Below are 17,815 nucleotides of genomic sequence, written 5' to 3' on the forward strand. Positions count from 1 at the left end.
GCGTTTCTATCCAGAGGGAAGATGATTGACGGCCGGCTATGGCGCGTCACGCTCCCCGAAGATAGCCGGAGTAGGTCTCGGCTCTTCCCGGCGCTATACGGTGCCTGCGCACAGACATCGGAGCTGACTGCGCAGGCGCCGTGAAGGGCAAACACCTATTTCGGCTATTTCCGTGAAGCGTGATGTGCCATAGCCGGCCGTCAATCACGAGCCCTCTGCATAGGAACGCCCATTCCCCTGAAACTTTACAACCCGATTAAACAGTGACTACGGCGCTAAAAAAAATATATAAAGGCATACTGTAGCTCACGCTACTATGCTGAATGACATGCTAGAAAAAAAATATAAATAATTTAGGGAGAACCCCCGCTTTAAGTGGTTAAAGTGATTGTAAAGGCTCCTTTTTTTTTTAATAACGAACATGTTATACTTGCCTCCTCTGTGCAGGGGTTTTGCACAGAGCAGCCCTGATCCTCCTCCTCTGGGGTGCTCCGGGGGGCGTTCCTGGCCCCTCCTCTTCGTCAGGTGCCCCCTCGGAGAGCCACTGTTCATGGGGGGCACCCATGCAGGCAAGCTCATGAGTCCATTGACACAGACATCAGGACTCAGCCCCTTCCCCCAGCTCTCGTGTCACTGGATTTGATTGACAGCAGCGGGATCCAATGGCTCTTGCTGCTATTAATCTATCCAATGAGGACCTGAGATAGCTGCTGTTCTCGTTCCCGTCTCTGGAAAGATTGGGTTCAGGTAAGAAAAAGGGGGCCTCTGGGGGGGCAGCAGCAGCACAGAAGGTTTTTCACCTTCATGCATAGAATGTGTACTCTCTTCAATCCAACGCACCTGGTGTGAATTATGGCTGCTGTACCCTTCCTCTATCTGCAGGAGTCACTTTTTAAAGTCTAGGCCATGGGTGCTAAACCTGTGTCCCTCCAGCTGTTGCAGAACTACACGTCCCATGAGGCATTGCAAGGCTGACAGTTACAAGCATGACTGACAAAGGCAGAGGCATGATGGGACTTGTGGTTCCACAACAGCTGGAGGGCCCCAGGTTGAGCACCCATGGTCTAGGCCTACACCAAGGGATCACAGGGGGACCCCTCCAGCACACATCAGGTGATTAGCAGCCTCAGCTGTGCCTCTTTCCATATGACACTGTGTGTCTGTTCCTTTCACTCAGATCCCAGATTACTCTTGGCTCCTCCACTCAGGTCTCAGATTACACTCCCATGCATCACCCAAGGCCCCCCCCCTGCTTGCTGGAGCCAAGAAATGGTGTACTTTGAATGCAGTAGAGGAGAGATGGCAGCAAATAAACAGGTACATCTTATATAGAAGGATGTGTTTGTGACACATATACCCAGTGAAGTGACTGGCTTCAAGTAAGGGTTTACAACTGCTTTAAACCAGAACTATTAATAGTAATTTGAAATGCTTGTCAATTTCCCTAGGGGGTCTAGTGTAGGGAGCCTTTGGTTGCTGAGCTAGAATGTGCCACTCTCCGACCCCGCCCTTCCCCTCCACTACACACTCTGCAGAGCTGATTGGAGAGAAGGGGGTTTCACACAGCACTCAGGAACAGAGCTGAGGCTGTCAATCACAAGCTGTGTGCTGGAGTCCCCTCCCCTGTCAATTTTTTCTTTTCTCTTGGTGTCAGAAAAACCTTGTTAGAAGTACAGCTAGCAACAGTAGACCCCCTGCTAGCAACAATAGACCCTCTCCAGCAGCTAGCAACAAAAGATCCCCCTCAACAGCAGATCACCTCAGCAACATAGGACCCCCTCCAATAGCAATAGATCCACAAGCAGTAATAATTGATCTCTCTGGCAGCCACCAACAGTATAACCACCCCAGCAACAATAGACCCCCCCCCAGCAGCTAACAACAATAGATTCCCCCTTAACAGCAGATCACCTTAGCAACATAGGACCCCCTCCAATAGTAATAGATCCACAAGCAGCAATAATTGATCTCTCTGGCAGCCACCAACAGTATAACCACCCCAGCAACAATAGACCCCCCCCCCCCAGCAGCTAACAACAATAGATTCCCCTCAACAGTAGAACCCCCCCCCCCCAAGCAGCAATAGATCCAACAGCAACAATAGCTCTCCCCAGTAGCCAGCAACGGTGCATCCTCACCAGCAACAATAGCTCCCCCCAGCAGCCAGCAATGGTGCATCCCGCCAGCAACAATAGCTCTCCCCAGCAGCCAGCAACGGTTTATCCCAGCCAGCAACAATAGCTCTCCCCAGCAGCCAGCAACGGTGCATCCCAGCCAGCAACAATAGCTCTCCCCAGCAGCCAGCAACAGTGCATCCCCGCCAGCAACAATAGCTCTCCCCAGCAGCCAGCAACAATAGCTCTCCCCAGCAGCCAGCAACAATAGCTCTCCCCAGCAGCCAGCAACGGTGCATCCCAGCCAGCAACAATAGCTCTCCCCAGCAGCCAGCAACAATAGCTCTCCCCAGCAGCCAGCAACAGTGCATCCCCGCCAGCAACAATAGCTCTCCCCAGCAGCCAGCAACGGTTCATGCCCGCCAGCAACAATAGATGATCGCAGTAGACTCCCCCGCCAGCAACATTAGATCCCTCAGCAATCGGCATCAGTAGATCCTCCAGCAACAATAGATCACTACCACTAGCCACAAAAGATCTCTGGCAGCCAGGCAACAATATACCCCCTAGCAACACCTGAACCCTTCCAGCAACATAATACCCCCTCCAGCAAGAATAGGCTCACTGCCAGCAACAATAGATCCCCCCAGCATCAGAAGACCCTCCAGAGCGCCCCTTCCCTGTACATACATTGAGTGCTAGAGGTGCCGGAGCCGCAGGCCACCCACCGTCATAAAATGTGTGTCACTTGCTCTCTGTAATCTTGATGATGACGTTATGCTTCTCTCTTGCAGTATGTTCTGCATTCCATGTGAGGGCCATTGTCCTAAAGTCTGCATCGAGGAGAAGACCATTGATTCCGTCACCTCCGCCCAGATGTTGGAAGGATGTACAGTGCTGCAAGGAAACCTTCTGCTCAACATCCGCAGAGGCCGTAAGTAGCAAAACAAAACAAAAGACAATGGCGTGGTTGATGGACAATGATCGGTCTTTGTAAAGCTTTTCTATGGGGTAGTAATGACCACATCAGACCATTGGGGAGAAGATGAGCGGGTCCCGGCCACGTGGTCAATCATTTTCCGGGTCCTGGACAGACATTGCTCTCATTCACAATACTACTTGTTGTGGTTTCCATCCAACGATGGTTTTCTCATTACGTTGGTTCATTTATTTTCGTATTTTTCTTGTTCTTCTGTTCAGGTGGATCTTGCCTTCACATTTCGGAGTTTTAGGTATACTTTCTGGGGTAGATTCAGGTACATTTGCGCATTTTTTACGGAGGTGCAGCGCACCGCTTTGCCGCTGCCCCTCCGTAAATTACCTGCGCTACGCTCGATTCACGGAGCAGTAGCTCCGTAAATTGCGTGGGCGCATTTAAATGATCCCGTAGGGGGCGTGGATCATTTAAATTAGGCGCGTTCCCGCGCCGAACGTAGTGCGCATGCTCCGTCGGGAAACTTTCCCGACGTGCATTGCGGTAAATGCAAGGACACAGGGACGTCATTTGCTTCAAAGTGAACGTGAATGGCGTCCAGCGCCATTCACAATTCACTTACGCAAACGACGTAATTTTTAAAAAACGCGACGCGGGAACGACGGGTATACGTAGCATTGGCTGCCCCTGCTAATAGCAGGGGCAGCCTTACGCAAAAACCGACGTACGCAAACGACGTAAACTGCGTACACAGGGCTCGCGTAGGGTTGTGAATCGGCGTTAGTATGCAATTTGCATACTCTACGCTGACCACAACGGGAACGCCACCTAGCGGCCTGCGTAAGAATGCAGCCTAAGATATGACGGCATAGGGAGCCTTATGCCAGTCATATCTTAGGCTGCAGTCGGCGTATCAAGGTTCCTGAATCAGGAGCATTCGATACGCCGGCACAAGTAAGCAATTGCGCTGCGTAACTATGGTTACGCAGACGCAATTGCTCTCTGAATCTACCCCTCTATTCACATGTGAAGAGCATTTATATTTTAGACATGCCGCCAAACCCGTGATTGTTTCAGCCGGGTACACCACTGATCGCTCCACCTACAACATTTGGGTGGTATTGACCATTAGAAAATGTAGTTTTGACCCAAAAACATTGGGATACTTAAAGTACAACTTCCGGCACCCTCGTGGGTGGCTCCACATCCCCCCCACCCTCCTCTGATGCTACCGCTATGGCGCAAGCGCAGATGTGCCGACGAGCTCTGCCCATGCTTCAGGTCCTGGCAGAAACCATCTGCTGCACATGCACAGTTGACTTTCCTTGCATGTGCAAAGACTTGGAAGATCTGCGACTCCCCCTAAGGGTACTTTCACACTGGGGCGGTGCAGGCGTTGGCGGTAAAGCAACGCTCGTTTTAGCGGCCCTTTACCGCAGCTATAGCATTGCTTTGGCGCCTGTTTTTAGAAGGGGTTAAAAGTGCCCATGTTGCGGCGCTTCGGAGGTGGTGCCCATTCATACCAATGGGCATGGGTGGTGTGGGAGCGGTGTATACACCGCTCCCACACTGCCCCAAAGATGCTGTTTGCAGGACGTTTTTTTCCTGTCCTGCAAGTGCACCTCCGTGTAAAAGGGGTCTAATAGTTGTCTTTTAGCATGCATGGGGAAATCCCACGCATGTGCAAACGGTTGTTGAAAACCAGCGCATGTGCAGCTGTGCTACGGAGCGTGCTCAGAACTTGGAGCCCTGTAACACAACTGGTTTCCCCGACCATCTGTGCATGAAAGGGGATTTCCCATGCATGCACAGATGGTCGGAGGGGAAATCGGTGCACGTGCAGCTGTGCCACAGGGCTCTCCCAAAACCTGAATCCCTGTACCACATCTGTGCATGTGCAGGTGACTTTCCATGCATGTGCAAAGCTGCGGAACGTCTAGGACAGGGGTAGGCAACCTCGGCCCTCCAGCTGTGGTGAAACTACAAATCCCATCATGCCTCTGCCTCTAGGAGTCATGCCTGTGATTCTCAGGGTCTTGCAATGTATCGTGGGACTTGTAGTTTCAAAACAGCTGGAAGGCCGAGGTTGCCTACCCCTCGTCTAAGACTTTCCTGATGGCCATCTTTGCGCATGCAGGGGAAATTCTGCTAAGATGGGTGACAAAACAGCACATGCGCATCTGTGCCACTGGCCGCTGACAGGGCTTGAAGCCCTGTAACAGATGTGTGCAGGTGACTTTCCATGCATGCGCAAAGACAGGGAAGGTCCACGACTTCCCTGATCTGATAGCTATCCTTGCTCATGCAGGGGAAATCCTGGGCAGATAGAAGGGGAAACCAGGACAGGCGCATCTGTGCCACAGGGCACTCTCAGGACTTGCGCATGCGGGGGAAACCCAAGGCATGTGCAGCTGTGCCCAAGGGCTCTCTCAGCAAAAATGGGAAAGGTCTAGGACTTCTCTGGTAGTCATTTTTGTGCATGTAGGGGAAATAATGCGCATGCACAGTTGTGCCACAGTGCTCTCTACAGACCTGAAGCACATGTGCAGGTTACTTTTTTCCACACATGCGCTAAAACTGGGAATGTCCACGACTTCCCTGATAGCCATGTTTGCGCATTCATGGGAAATCCTGTGCTTGCACAGATGGTCGGCTCTCTCGGGACTTCCCTGATGGCTGTCTTTGTGCAGAAAATCCAACGCATACGGGCGGGGAAACCAGCGAACGGGCAGCTGTGCCACAGGGCTCTCTCTTAGGAACCAAAGTCCTGCAGCACATCTGCGCATGTGCAGGTGACTTTCCACGCATGCGCCAAAACGGGGAATGTCAAGAACGGTGATGGCGAACCTTGGCACCCCAGATGTTTTGGAACTACATTTCCCATGATCCCCAACTACACTGCAGAGTGCATGAGCATCATGAGAAATGTAGTTCCATTTTATCTGGGGTGCCAAGGTTTGCCATCACTGGCCTAGAACTTCCCTGATGGCCATCTTTGTGTATGCATTGGAAATCTTGTGGTTGCACAGATGGTTGGAACCAAAGCCCATGCAGCATGCGCTAAAACGGGGATAGCTATCTATGTGCATGCAGGAGAAATGCTGTGCATGCACAAATGGTTGGGGGGGAAACAAGCGCATGGGCAGCTGTACCATGGAGCTCTCCCAAGACCTGTGCAGATGACTATGCAGGGGGGGGGGATCCTGGGCTTGCACACAGGGGGGGGAATCCTGGGCTTGCACACAGGGGGGGGGGGAATCCTGGGCTTGCACACGGGGGGGGGGAATCCTGGGCTTGCACACAGGGGGGGGGAATCCTGGGCTTGCACACAGGGGGGGGAATCCTGGGCTTGCACACAGGGGGGGGGGAATCCTGGGCTTGCACACAGGGGGGGGGAATCCTGGGCTTGCACACAGGGGGGGGGGAATCCTGGGCTTGCACACAGGGGGGGAATCCTGGGCTTGCACACAGGGGGGGGGAATCCTGGGCTTGCACACAGGGGGGGGGAATCCTGGGCTTGCACACAGGGGGGGAATCCTGGGCTTGCACACGGGGGGGGATCCTGTGCTTGCACAGATGGTTGGCTGAGTAGAGTAATGAAGAAAAAATGATCCGCACTCCGGTAGTTGCTCGTTTTTATTGACAAGCCACAGCAAACAAACGCAAGTAAAAACAGTTGACGGGTTTCAGCCTATAAGGCCTTAGTCATAACAGATGGTTGGCTCTCTCAGGACCCGAAGCCCTGCAGCACAGCTGCTCACGTGAAGACATTGACTTACGTGGTTGGCCCGTCAGCCCTCCTCCTCCCGATAGGAGCCCAGTGGAAAATTGATGATGCCACTGCGCAGGTGTTCCAGCGCCCACCAATCGGCAAGAGGGAGATTCCCCCCCCTCTGTGCTGTGTAACGTGGATGGAGGGACCTGATTTTCGCAGGCTGAGTGAAAAAAAGAAAAGGGGGAAAAAAAGCATAACTTTTCAACTGTTGGGTCCGCTTAATCGTAAGCTCTTTGTAACAGGTTTGTATATCCGTGTAAAGCAGAAAGATCTACTACTGCGTCCAGTTGCCGGCTACCCTGTCTATACTGTTACCATAATAGTGCGTATCGGCAGATGTTTTAGATTTGTTGGAAATTGGAAATAGTCTGTAAAACAAAGAGCGCCTTGTTCTTGCACCTTTATCACACCTCATTTACCCCGCTTACCTCTTTGGCTGAATGATTCAGCCTTGGTTGTTTGGCAGGGAGCGCAGCGCCGAGTCGCAGGGGTTAGTGTAGAAGTCTGCAGATAGATTTGGACGAGGTTACAGATGGAGGTGGGGGGGGGGGGGAGTATATCACAGCCGTGTGATTCTGGAGGAAGCTTCAATAATTCATGCGGCCCTCGACTGCAACTGCTGGCGCAGCCCGTGCCAAGAAGAGAGGCTGCTGAAAGCTCGGGACCTGTTACTGGCATCCACGTGGAGTATTCTTGGAAACGCGGGCAGATCCATAGAGGGCTTATGAATGGGAGTTTTTAACAGCATCCTTTCCTGATTCTGTACCTGTCACTTCTCTAACGCCGAGGCTGGCGGGTGTTTAATCGCACGCTCGTTTTTGCGGCATTTTTGCCGGATATTCTGATTTTAAAAGGCGAATCGGTGCCTAGAGCAAAGAACTAGACTTCTTGGAGGGGTTCCACTTTTTTTTTTTTCATTAATAAACTGAACGCAGTAAGGATGAAATTTTCTTCACAATAATGCTGGGGGGGGGGGTTTCCTCCTTCTCAAAGGATCGAGAAAAAAAAAAAAAACGCATAATGTGGAACTAAACTGCATCAGAGCCCCACAAACTGAAAACGCTATTTAATTTAAAGTGATATTAAAGGTTCCTGTTGTTTTTTTTGTTTTTTTTAAAGGAGTTCTCTGACCTAAAACTTTTAACCCCCGCTGTGCCCGGGCTGTAAAACTATACAAAATAAACTTTCACTTACCTGCCTACGATCCCCCGTTGTTCCGATATCGCCGTCCCGTTCTCCGGTCCCGGTCTCTTCCGCTTCCTGTGTGTCAGTGACTCATAGTGCGCTCAGCCTATCAGCGGCCGCGACGGGACATTGCTGCGGCCGCTGATAGACTGAGCGCACTGTGAGTCACCGACCCCCAGGAAGTGGAAGAGACCGAGACCGGGACCGGAGAACGGGACGGCGATATCGGAACAACGGGGGATCGTAGGCAGGTAAGTGAAAGTTTATTTTGTATAGTTTTACAGCCCGGGCACAGCGGGGGTTAAAAGTTTTAGGTCAGAGAACTCCTTTAAATAACAAACATGTAATACTTACCTCCAATGTGCAGTTCGTTTTGAACAGAGTGGCCCTGATCCTCCTGTTCTGGGGTCCCTTTGGGAAGCGCTCTCCCGAGGGGGTTACCTTGCGGGCACGCTCCTGTGTTATACACTCAAGGTCCATAGTGTATGAGACGGGGGGTTACCGAGGGGGTTACCTTGCGGGCACGCTCCTGTGTTATACACTCAAGGTCCATAGTGGTATGAGACGGGGGGTTACCGAGGGGGTTACCTTGTGGGCACGCTCCTGTGTTATACACTCGAGGTCCATAGTGTATGAGATGGGGGAGGTTACCTTGCGGGCACTCTCCTGTGTTATACACTCGAGGTCCATAGTGTATGAGACTGGGGGGTTACCGAGGGGGTTACCTTGCGGGCGCTCTCCTGTGTTATACACTCAAGGTCCATAGTGTATGAAACGGGGGGGGGTTACCGAGGGGGTTACCTTGCGGGCACTCTCCTGTGTTATACACTCGAGGTCCATAGTGTATGAGACAGGGGGTTACCTTGCTGGCGCTCTCCTGTGTTATACACTCGAGGTCCATAGTGTATGAAACGGGGGGGTTACCGAGGGGGTTACCTTGCGGGCGCTCTCCTGTGTTATACATTCGAGGTCCATAGTGTATGAGACGGGGGGTTACCTTGCTGGCGCTCTCCTGTGTTATACACTCGAGGTCCATAGTGTATGAAACGGGGGGGGGTTACCGAGGGGGTTACCTTGCGGGCGCTCTCCTGTTTTATACACTCGAGGTCCATAGTGTATGAGACAGGGTGTTACCTTGCGGGCATGCGCCTGTGTTATACACTCGAGGTCCATAGTGTATGAGATGGGGGGGATATCGAGGGGGTTACCTTGCGGGCGCTCTCCTGTGTTATACACTCGAGGTCCATAGTGTATGAAACGGGGGGGGTTACCGAGGGGGTTACCTTGCGGGCACTCTCCTGTGTTATACACTCGAGGTCCATAGTGTATGAGACAGGGTGTTACCTTGCGGGCACGCGCCTGTGTTATACACTCGAGGTCCATAGTGTATGAGATGGGGGGGATATCGAGGGGGTTACCTTGCGGGCGCTCTCCTGTGTTATACATTCGAGGTCCATAGTGTATGACTCGGCCCCCCCATCGCCCGTGTCATTGGGTTTGATTGACAGAAGCGGGAGCAGATGGCTTCGCTGCTATCAATCTATCCAATGAAGAGCCGAGAACCCTTGGAGAGAGCAAACAAGTGGTTGCGCCCACGGAAATTCGGGGCTTGGATAAGTAAAACGGGGGGGGGGGGGCTGGGGGGCCAGACACTGCAAGGTGTTTTTTTACCTTAATGCAGTGGTCTCCAAACTGCGGCCCGAGGGCCAGATGCGGCCCTTTGCTCACCTTTATCCGGCCCTTGGGGCACTATCCCTCCCACTGATACAAGACACTATTCTGCCATCTGACACCGACAATGGAGCATCATTTCTCCCACTGACACAACTAATAGAGCAATATTCCTCCCTTTGATACCAGCAATGGGGCACTATTCCTCCCCACCTAATACCAGATGTTCACTAACGATGATGCCAGGAAAATTTCCACTCCCACTGGTCAAAGTCCGGCCCGCAAAGAGTCTGAAGGACAATAAACCGGCCCTTGGTTTAGAATGTTTGGAGACCCCTGCCTTAATGCATAGGATGCATTAAGGTGAAGAAACACTCAGGTTTACAACCTCTTTAATTTTCAAAGCAAACGCCTCCATCTATCCATGTCTCCACCATGCTTTTATTTATTTTTTGCTAAATCACTTTGAAAAATATCCCACCCTAGAATTTCTAGGCTGTGGCCATCTTAAACAAGGGCAGATGATCCATTTAGTGCGGGGGGAGGCAACCTGGGACCCTCCAGCTGTTGCAGATCTACAATTCTTATCATGCCTCTGGGAGTAATTGTAACTGCCAACCTTGCAATGCCTCATGGGAAAGGTAATTCCACAACAGCTGGAGGGCCCCAGGTTGGCTAGCCCTTAGCTCATGCATGCAGGTAAGAGAGGACGGTGTGCTTAGAGAAAGACCCTCCCCCTTCCTCCTTAATGAGAGAAAGAAAAAAAAATGCCCATAAAGACTCTTTGGATGCAGTGCCGGGACAAGAGCGAAGATGCCAAACAGTCCCCCCCCCCTCTCAAAATGTATGAGCTTTGTGTCAGCAAAAATCCCCATCAAAACAAAAATTCTAGCGCTTATCTTTACACTTACCCCTAAGCATAAATTCACTTTTGCAAGCTTCAGAGGAGCCAAATTTCTCCCCAAACAAAAAAAACAATCCCCTCTTCCAATAAAAATCCTCTCCCTTCCCAAATCGCCCCTCCTAGCATAAATCTCACTCCCTCACAAATTCCTCTCTCCCAGCACAAATGCCCTCTCCTAGCACTAATCCCCCCTCCCAAATTTCTCCTCCTGACACAAATCCCCCAGTCATCCCTACTAGCATAAATCCATCCCCCTTCCTAACACAAATCCCTCCTCCTAAAGTCGCCCCTCTAAACCACCCCTTCTAATAATATCCTCACTGCGCCAAGGGCAGCCGCCCCTCCTACCCACACCTTATCCCGGCTTTGATTGGATGTATGACGATATTGTGGCCTAGACCAGAAAGCAGGACGGACAATGAAGTCTCCTGGAACGTATTACATAATTGTGGCCAAGCCTAAAAACCAGGAAGCACCATGAAGTCTCCTGGGAAGTATGACAGAATTGTGACCTAGGCCTGAAACCATGAAGTCTCCTGGAATGTATGACATCGTGACCTAGGCCTGAAAGCAGGAAGCACCCTGAAGACTCCTGGGATGTAGGACATCATTGTGGCTTAGGCCTGAAACCAGGAAGCACCATGAAGTCTCCACAGATGTATAACATAATTGTGACCTAGGCCTGAAACCATGAAGTCTCCTGGAATGTGACATCATTGTGACCTAGGCCTGAAAGCAGGAAGCACCCTGAAGACTCCTGGGATGTAGGACATCATTGTGGCTTAGGCCTGAAACCAGGAAGCACCATGAAGTCTCCACAGATGTATGACATAATTGTGACCTAGGCCTGAAACCATGAAGTCTCCTGGAATGTGACATCATTGTGACCTAGGCCTGAAAGCAGGAAGCACCCTGAAGACTCCTGGGATGTAGGACATCATTGTGGCTTAGGCCTGAAACCAGGAAGCACCATGAAGTCTCCACAGATGTATGACATAATTGTGACCTAGGCCTGAAACCATGAAGTCTCCTGGAATGTGACATCATTGTGACCTAGGCCTGAAAGCAGGAAGCACCCTGAAGACTCCTGGGATGTAGGACATCATTGTGGCTTAGGCCTGAAACCAGGAAGCACCATGAAGTCTCCACAGATGTATGACATAATTGTGACCTAGGCCTGAAACCATGAAGTCTCCTGGAATGTGACATTGTGACCTAGGCATGAAAGCAGGAAGCACCCTGAAGACTCCTGGGATGTAGGACATCATTCTGGCTTAGGCCTAAAACCTGGAAGCAACTGAAGAAATGTAAAGAAATCCAGATTAAAGCGATAGTCAACCACATGCTCGCACATTATGAATGCCTTACAAAGTAGCCCTCCAGCTGTCACCGCTGACAGGGCTTCCATCTTCCTCCGGTCTTCCTTCTAGGTTCGCAGGCCCTGGCTGTATGAGTGGCCGGGGCTGCAATGCCGTCACTCACGCGAATGCACACCGGAACCCTCGGCTCTGGCACGGCATGCCCGCCCTTCAGAGCGCATGCGCCGGTGACGTCACTGGCTGCATCCAGTGTGAATATCTCCTAAACGCCGCAAGTTTAGAAGATATATTTTCTGTATCTACAGGTAAGACTACAAGTTAAAGTGGTTGTAAACCCTTTCTGACATTTTTTACCTACAGGTAAGCCTGGATTAAAGCGGAGCTCCGCTGAAAAAAAAAATATTAGAAGTCAGCAGCTACAAATACTGCAGCTGCTGACTTTTAATATCGGCACACTTACCGGTCCTGGAGTCCAGCGCCGTCCGCAGCAGAGGACGAGCGAACGCTCGTCACTCTGCTGCCCCCCGCCATCCTCGGTGAGGGAACCAGGAAGTGAAGCGCTCCGGCTTCACTGCCCGGTTCCCTACGGCGCATGCAGGAGTCGCGCTACGCCTACCGATTGGCTCCCGCTGTGTACTGGGAGCCGAGTGTTCCCAGAACACAACGGGGGGGGGGGGGGGGGGGTGACGTCCTGCCGGCAGTCTGCCCGCAGACTGTAGCCAGAAGTGGGTGAAAATACCTGTCTTTAGACAGGTATCTGCTGCTCCCCCCTCCCCTGAAAGGTGTCAAATGTGACACCGGAGGGGGGAAGGGATCCGATCAGCGGGTGTTCCACTTTAGGGTGGAGCTCCGCTTTAAGGCTTACCTGTAGGTGTGTGCAATATCAACTAAACCTAAACGGTTTAGGAGATATTTGCCACGAAGAATGCACCATAGACAACAGCGCAGGTGCACGGAGAATGCTGGTTTTATCAATGGATAATGCCGGCATTGACGGCTCCCGCGCGCATGCGTGGAGTGACGTCATCGCCGCTCCGGCCAATCAGAGAGCCGGAGCGGCGATACCCGGAATTAACCTTGGAAGAGATGTCTGTGGCCGGAGGGGTAGACGAGGATGGCTTCGGGGGCTTCGATCTAAGGTAAGTAATGCATAATGAGCTAGTATGCTAGTCATACTAACTCATTATGGCTTTGTCTTGTAGGTTATTATTTTTTTTTAAATATATATTTTTGGGTTTAAAGCCACTTTAAACTACAGCTTTAAAACAAGAAAAAATAATATATTGTGCCTTCCTATCTATTTACTAAGGCTAGCCTCATAAGGAATAAAAATAGTCAATGTTGATTGAGAGAGTTTAGCTCTACTTATAGGAGCTACTAAAACCAAATATGTAAGTTTCTCATGCACATAAAGTTCTTTCTTATTTGTATTTCCTCTGAAACACAGTACAGCCTGTATTTATTCCATTAATGCCAACGGCCATTTTAGGCTAAAGTAGACCTAGCAGAAAATGCCATCCCTGTCACGCCCTCTGAGATCTGCTTTTTCCTTTTTTTTTGGTCCCCACAAAATTGAATAAATGCCAAAGGAGCCACTCGTGAAAAACGACATCCACCTCATCTAGTAGTAGCTGGTCAAGTTCAACTAGACTTCTGTTCAGTGTTGAAGACGTTGCGTAGCTTACCAACTGACTTCTTCAGTACCTAGAATGGCCTTTGTCAACCAGATGGACAACTAAGTGGGGAAAATGCCTCCTACATTGGGTGGTCAATAAGAAGTGGTGATCAGACTGCCAAAAGAAATAGTATTGTGCTGTTGGCATCGCCAACTGGTGTTGGCCCTGGGACTACACAGGCGCCATCAAATTGGAGGTCAATCAGCCACAACCCAAGGAACCCCTGGTAACCTTTGGAGGAATCCTAGGGTTCCAAGTCCTAGACTTTTGTTCAGTTTTAAAGACGTTCCGTAGCTTACCAACTGACTTCTTCAGTACCTAGAACAGCCTTTCTCAACCAGATGGACAACTAAATGGGGAAAATACCCCCTACATTGGGTGGTCAGTAAGAAGACTGCCACCAGGGCCGATCCTAGGCAGGGTGCACAGGGTGCTTTGCACCCAGGCGCCTGCAGAGGTAGGGGCGCCAAAGTGGCAGAGTTCTCCCCTCCCTCCTTCTCTCCTTGTTTGTGTCCGTCCAGAACTAGTGTTCTGAGCATAGGTGTGTGTCTGTCCAGAACTGATGTGTCTCTGACCATCTCCTGTACTATGTCTGCAGTCTCTGATCATCTCCTGTACTGTGTGTCTGCAATCTCTGACCATCTCCTTTATTATGTCTGCAGTCTCTGACCGTCTCCTGTACTAAGTCTGCAGTCTCTGACCATCTTCTGTACTATGTCTGCAGTCTCTGATCATCTCCTGTACTGTGTGTCTGCAGTCTCTGACCATCTCCTTTATTATGTCTGCAGTCTCTGACCGTCTTCTGTACTAAGTCTGCAGTCTCTGGCCATCTTCTGTACTAAGTCTGCAGTCTCTGATCATCTCCTGTACTGTGTGTCTGCAGTCTCTGACCATCTCCTTTATTATGTCTGCAGTCTCTGACCGTCTCCTGTACTAAGTCTGCAGTCTCTGACCGTCTCCTGTACTAAGTCTGCAGTCTCTGACCGTCTCCTGTACTAAGTCTGCAGTCTCTGACCGTCTCCTGTACTAAGTCTGCAGTCTCTGACCGTCTCCTGTACAAAGTCTGCAGTCTCTGACCGTCTCCTGTACAAAGTCTGCAGTCTCTGACCGTCTCCTGTACTAAGTCTGCAGTCTCTGACCGTCTCCTGTACAAAGTCTGCAGTCTCTGACCGTCTCCTGTACAAAGTCTGCAGTCTCTGACCGTCTCCTGTACAAAGTCTGCAGTCTCTGACCGTCTCCTGTACAAAGTCTGCAGTCTCTGACCGTCTCCTGTACAAAGTCTGCAGTCTCTGACCGTCTCCTGTACAAAGTCTGCAGTCTCTGACCGTCTCCTGTACAAAGTCTGCAGTCTCTGACCGTCTCCTGTACAAAGTCTGCAGTCTCTGACCGTCTCCTGTACTAAGTCTGCAGTCTCTGACCGTCTCCTGTACTAAGTCTGCAGTCTCTGACCGTCTCCTGTACTAAGTCTGCAGTCTCTGACCGTCTCCTGTACTAAGTCTGCAGTCTCTGACCGTCTCCTGTACTAAGTCTGCAGTCTCTGACCGTCTCCTGTACTAAGTCTGCAGTCTCTGACCGTCTCCTGTACTAAGTCTGCAGTCTCTGACCGTCTCCTGTACTAAGTCTGCAGTCTCTGACCGTCTCCTGTACTAAGTCTGCAGTCTCTGACCGTCTCCTGTACTAAGTCTGCAGTCTCTGACCGTCTCCTGTACTAAGTCTGCAGTCTCTGACCGTCTCCTGTACTAAGTCTGCAGTCTCTGACCGTCTCCTGTACTAAGTCTGCAGTCTCTGACCGTCTCCTGTACTAAGTCTGCAGTCTCTGACCGTCTCCTGTACTAAGTCTGCAGTCTCTGACCGTCTCCTGTACTAAGTCTGCAGTCTCTGACCGTCTCCTGTACTAAGTCTGCAGTCTCTGACCGTCTCCTGTACTAAGTCTGCAGTCTCTGACCGTCTCCTGTACTAAGTCTGCAGTCTCTGACCGTCTCCTGTACTAAGTCTGCAGTCTCTGACCGTCTCCTGTACTAAGTCTGCAGTCTCTGACCGTCTCCTGTACTAAGTCTGCAGTCTCTGACCGTCTCCTGTACTAAGTCTGCAGTCTCTGACCGTCTCCTGTACTAAGTCTGCAGTCTCTGACCGTCTCCTGTACTAAGTCTGCAGTCTCTGACCGTCTCCTGTACTAAGTCTGCAGTCTCTGACCGTCTCCTGTACTAAGTCTGCAGTCTCTGACCGTCTCCTGTACTAAGTCTGCAGTCTCTGACCGTCTCCTGTACTAAGTCTGCAGTCTCTGACCGTCTCCTGTACTAAGTCTGCAGTCTCTGACCGTCTCCTGTACTAAGTCTGCAGTCTCTGACCGTCTCCTGTACTAAGTCTGCAGTCTCTGACCGTCTCCTGTACTAAGTCTGCAGTCTCTGACCGTCTCCTGTACTAAGTCTGCAGTCTCTGACCGTCTCCTGTACTAAGTCTGCAGTCTCTGACCGTCTCCTGTACTAAGTCTGCAGTCTCTGACCGTCTCCTGTACTAAGTCTGCAGTCTCTGACCGTCTCCTGTACTAAGTCTGCAGTCTCTGACCGTCTCCTGTACTAAGTCTGCAGTCTCTGACCGTCTCCTGTACTAAGTCTGCAGTCTCTGACCGTCTCCTGTACTAAGTCTGCAGTCTCTGACCGTCTCCTGTACTAAGTCTGCAGTCTCTGACCGTCTCCTGTACTAAGTCTGCAGTCTCTGACCGTCTCCTGTACTAAGTCTGCAGTCTCTGACCGTCTCCTGTACTAAGTCTGCAGTCTCTGACCGTCTCCTGTACTAAGTCTGCAGTCTCTGACCGTCTCCTGTACTAAGTCTGCAGTCTCTGACCGTCTCCTGTACTAAGTCTGCAGTCTCTGACCGTCTCCTGTACTAAGTCTGCAGTCTCTGACCGTCTCCTGTACTAAGTCTGCAGTCTCTGACCGTCTCCTGTACTAAGTCTGCAGTCTCTGACCGTCTCCTGTACTAAGTCTGCAGTCTCTGACCGTCTCCTGTACTAAGTCTGCAGTCTCTGACCGTCTCCTGTACTAAGTCTGCAGTCTCTGACCGTCTCCTGTACTAAGTCTGCAGTCTCTGACCGTCTCCTGTACTAAGTCTGCAGTCTCTGACCGTCTCCTGTACTAAGTCTGCAGTCTCTGACCGTCTCCTGTACTAAGTCTGCAGTCTCTGACCGTCTCCTGTACTAAGTCTGCAGTCTCTGACCGTCTCCTGTACTAAGTCTGCAGTCTCTGACCGTCTCCTGTACTAAGTCTGCAGTCTCTGACCGTCTCCTGTACTAAGTCTGCAGTCTCTGACCGTCTCCTGTACTAAGTCTGCAGTCTCTGACCGTCTCCTGTACTAAGTCTGCAGTCTCTGACCGTCTCCTGTACTAAGTCTGCAGTCTCTGACCGTCTCCTGTACTATGTCTGTAGTATGTCTGTGGGCTCTTTCTAACAGAAGCCATCTCGGTGTCCATCACAGAGCCCCCCTTCAGGTCCCAAGTACTCTGCTTCTCTTCCTGTATTTTGTTTATTGTTAAGAGATCATGTAAGGATCCCAGGGTAATGAAGATTTTGTGAGGGAGCATCTCTGTGGTTGAGTCATTGCCATAGAAACATTTGTAAAGGGGAGGAGTTAGTAAAATGACCACGCCCATGTGGGGGCGCCAGAAATATTTTGCACCCAGGCGCCTGTGACCCTAGGATCAGCCCTGACTGCCATCATTATTATTATTATTATACAGGATTTATATAGCGCCAACAGTTTGCGCAGCGCTTTACATCATCAGGGAAGACAGTACAGTTACAATACAATTCAATACAGGAGGGATCAAAGGGCCCTGCTCGATAGAGCTTACAATCTAGAAATTATTGCCGTGTACACACGATCGGACATTCCGACAACAAAACCGTGGATAATTTTCCGACGGACGTTGGCTCAAACTTGTCTTGCATACACACGGTCGTACAAATGTTGTTGGAACTTGCAAACGTCAAGAACGGTGTCGCGTAGAGCACGTACGACGGCACAATAAAACTGAAGTTTCATACCAATTGCGCCACCCTTTGGGCTCCATCTGCTAATCTCCTGTTAGTAGAAGTTTGGTGAGAGACGATTCGCGCTTTTCAGCTTTGTGCTTTTCAGTCCGTTACAGCGTGAGGAATCTGCTATCTCCATTACGAACGCTAGTTTTACCAGACCCAGCGCTTCCGTCTCGTACTTGATTGAGAGCATGCGTGGAATT

General features: G+C 50.8%; 1 protein-coding gene across 1 annotated transcript in view; it reads left to right on the forward strand.

Annotated features, from left to right (window-relative positions):
* The window catches only part of IGF1R (insulin like growth factor 1 receptor), a 277,764-nt gene that overhangs the window by 173,575 nt on the left and 86,374 nt on the right, over positions 1 to 17,815 (forward strand). The window contains exon 4 of the mRNA XM_040342347.1: positions 2,909 to 3,048. Within this exon, the coding sequence (XP_040198281.1) occupies positions 2,909 to 3,048 (140 nt within the window). The remainder of the gene's footprint in view (positions 1 to 2,908; positions 3,049 to 17,815) is intronic.

The sequence above is a fragment of the Rana temporaria genome, chromosome 3 (genome assembly GCF_905171775.1).
Source record: "Rana temporaria chromosome 3, aRanTem1.1, whole genome shotgun sequence".
Taxonomy (NCBI): domain Eukaryota; kingdom Metazoa; phylum Chordata; class Amphibia; order Anura; family Ranidae; genus Rana; species Rana temporaria.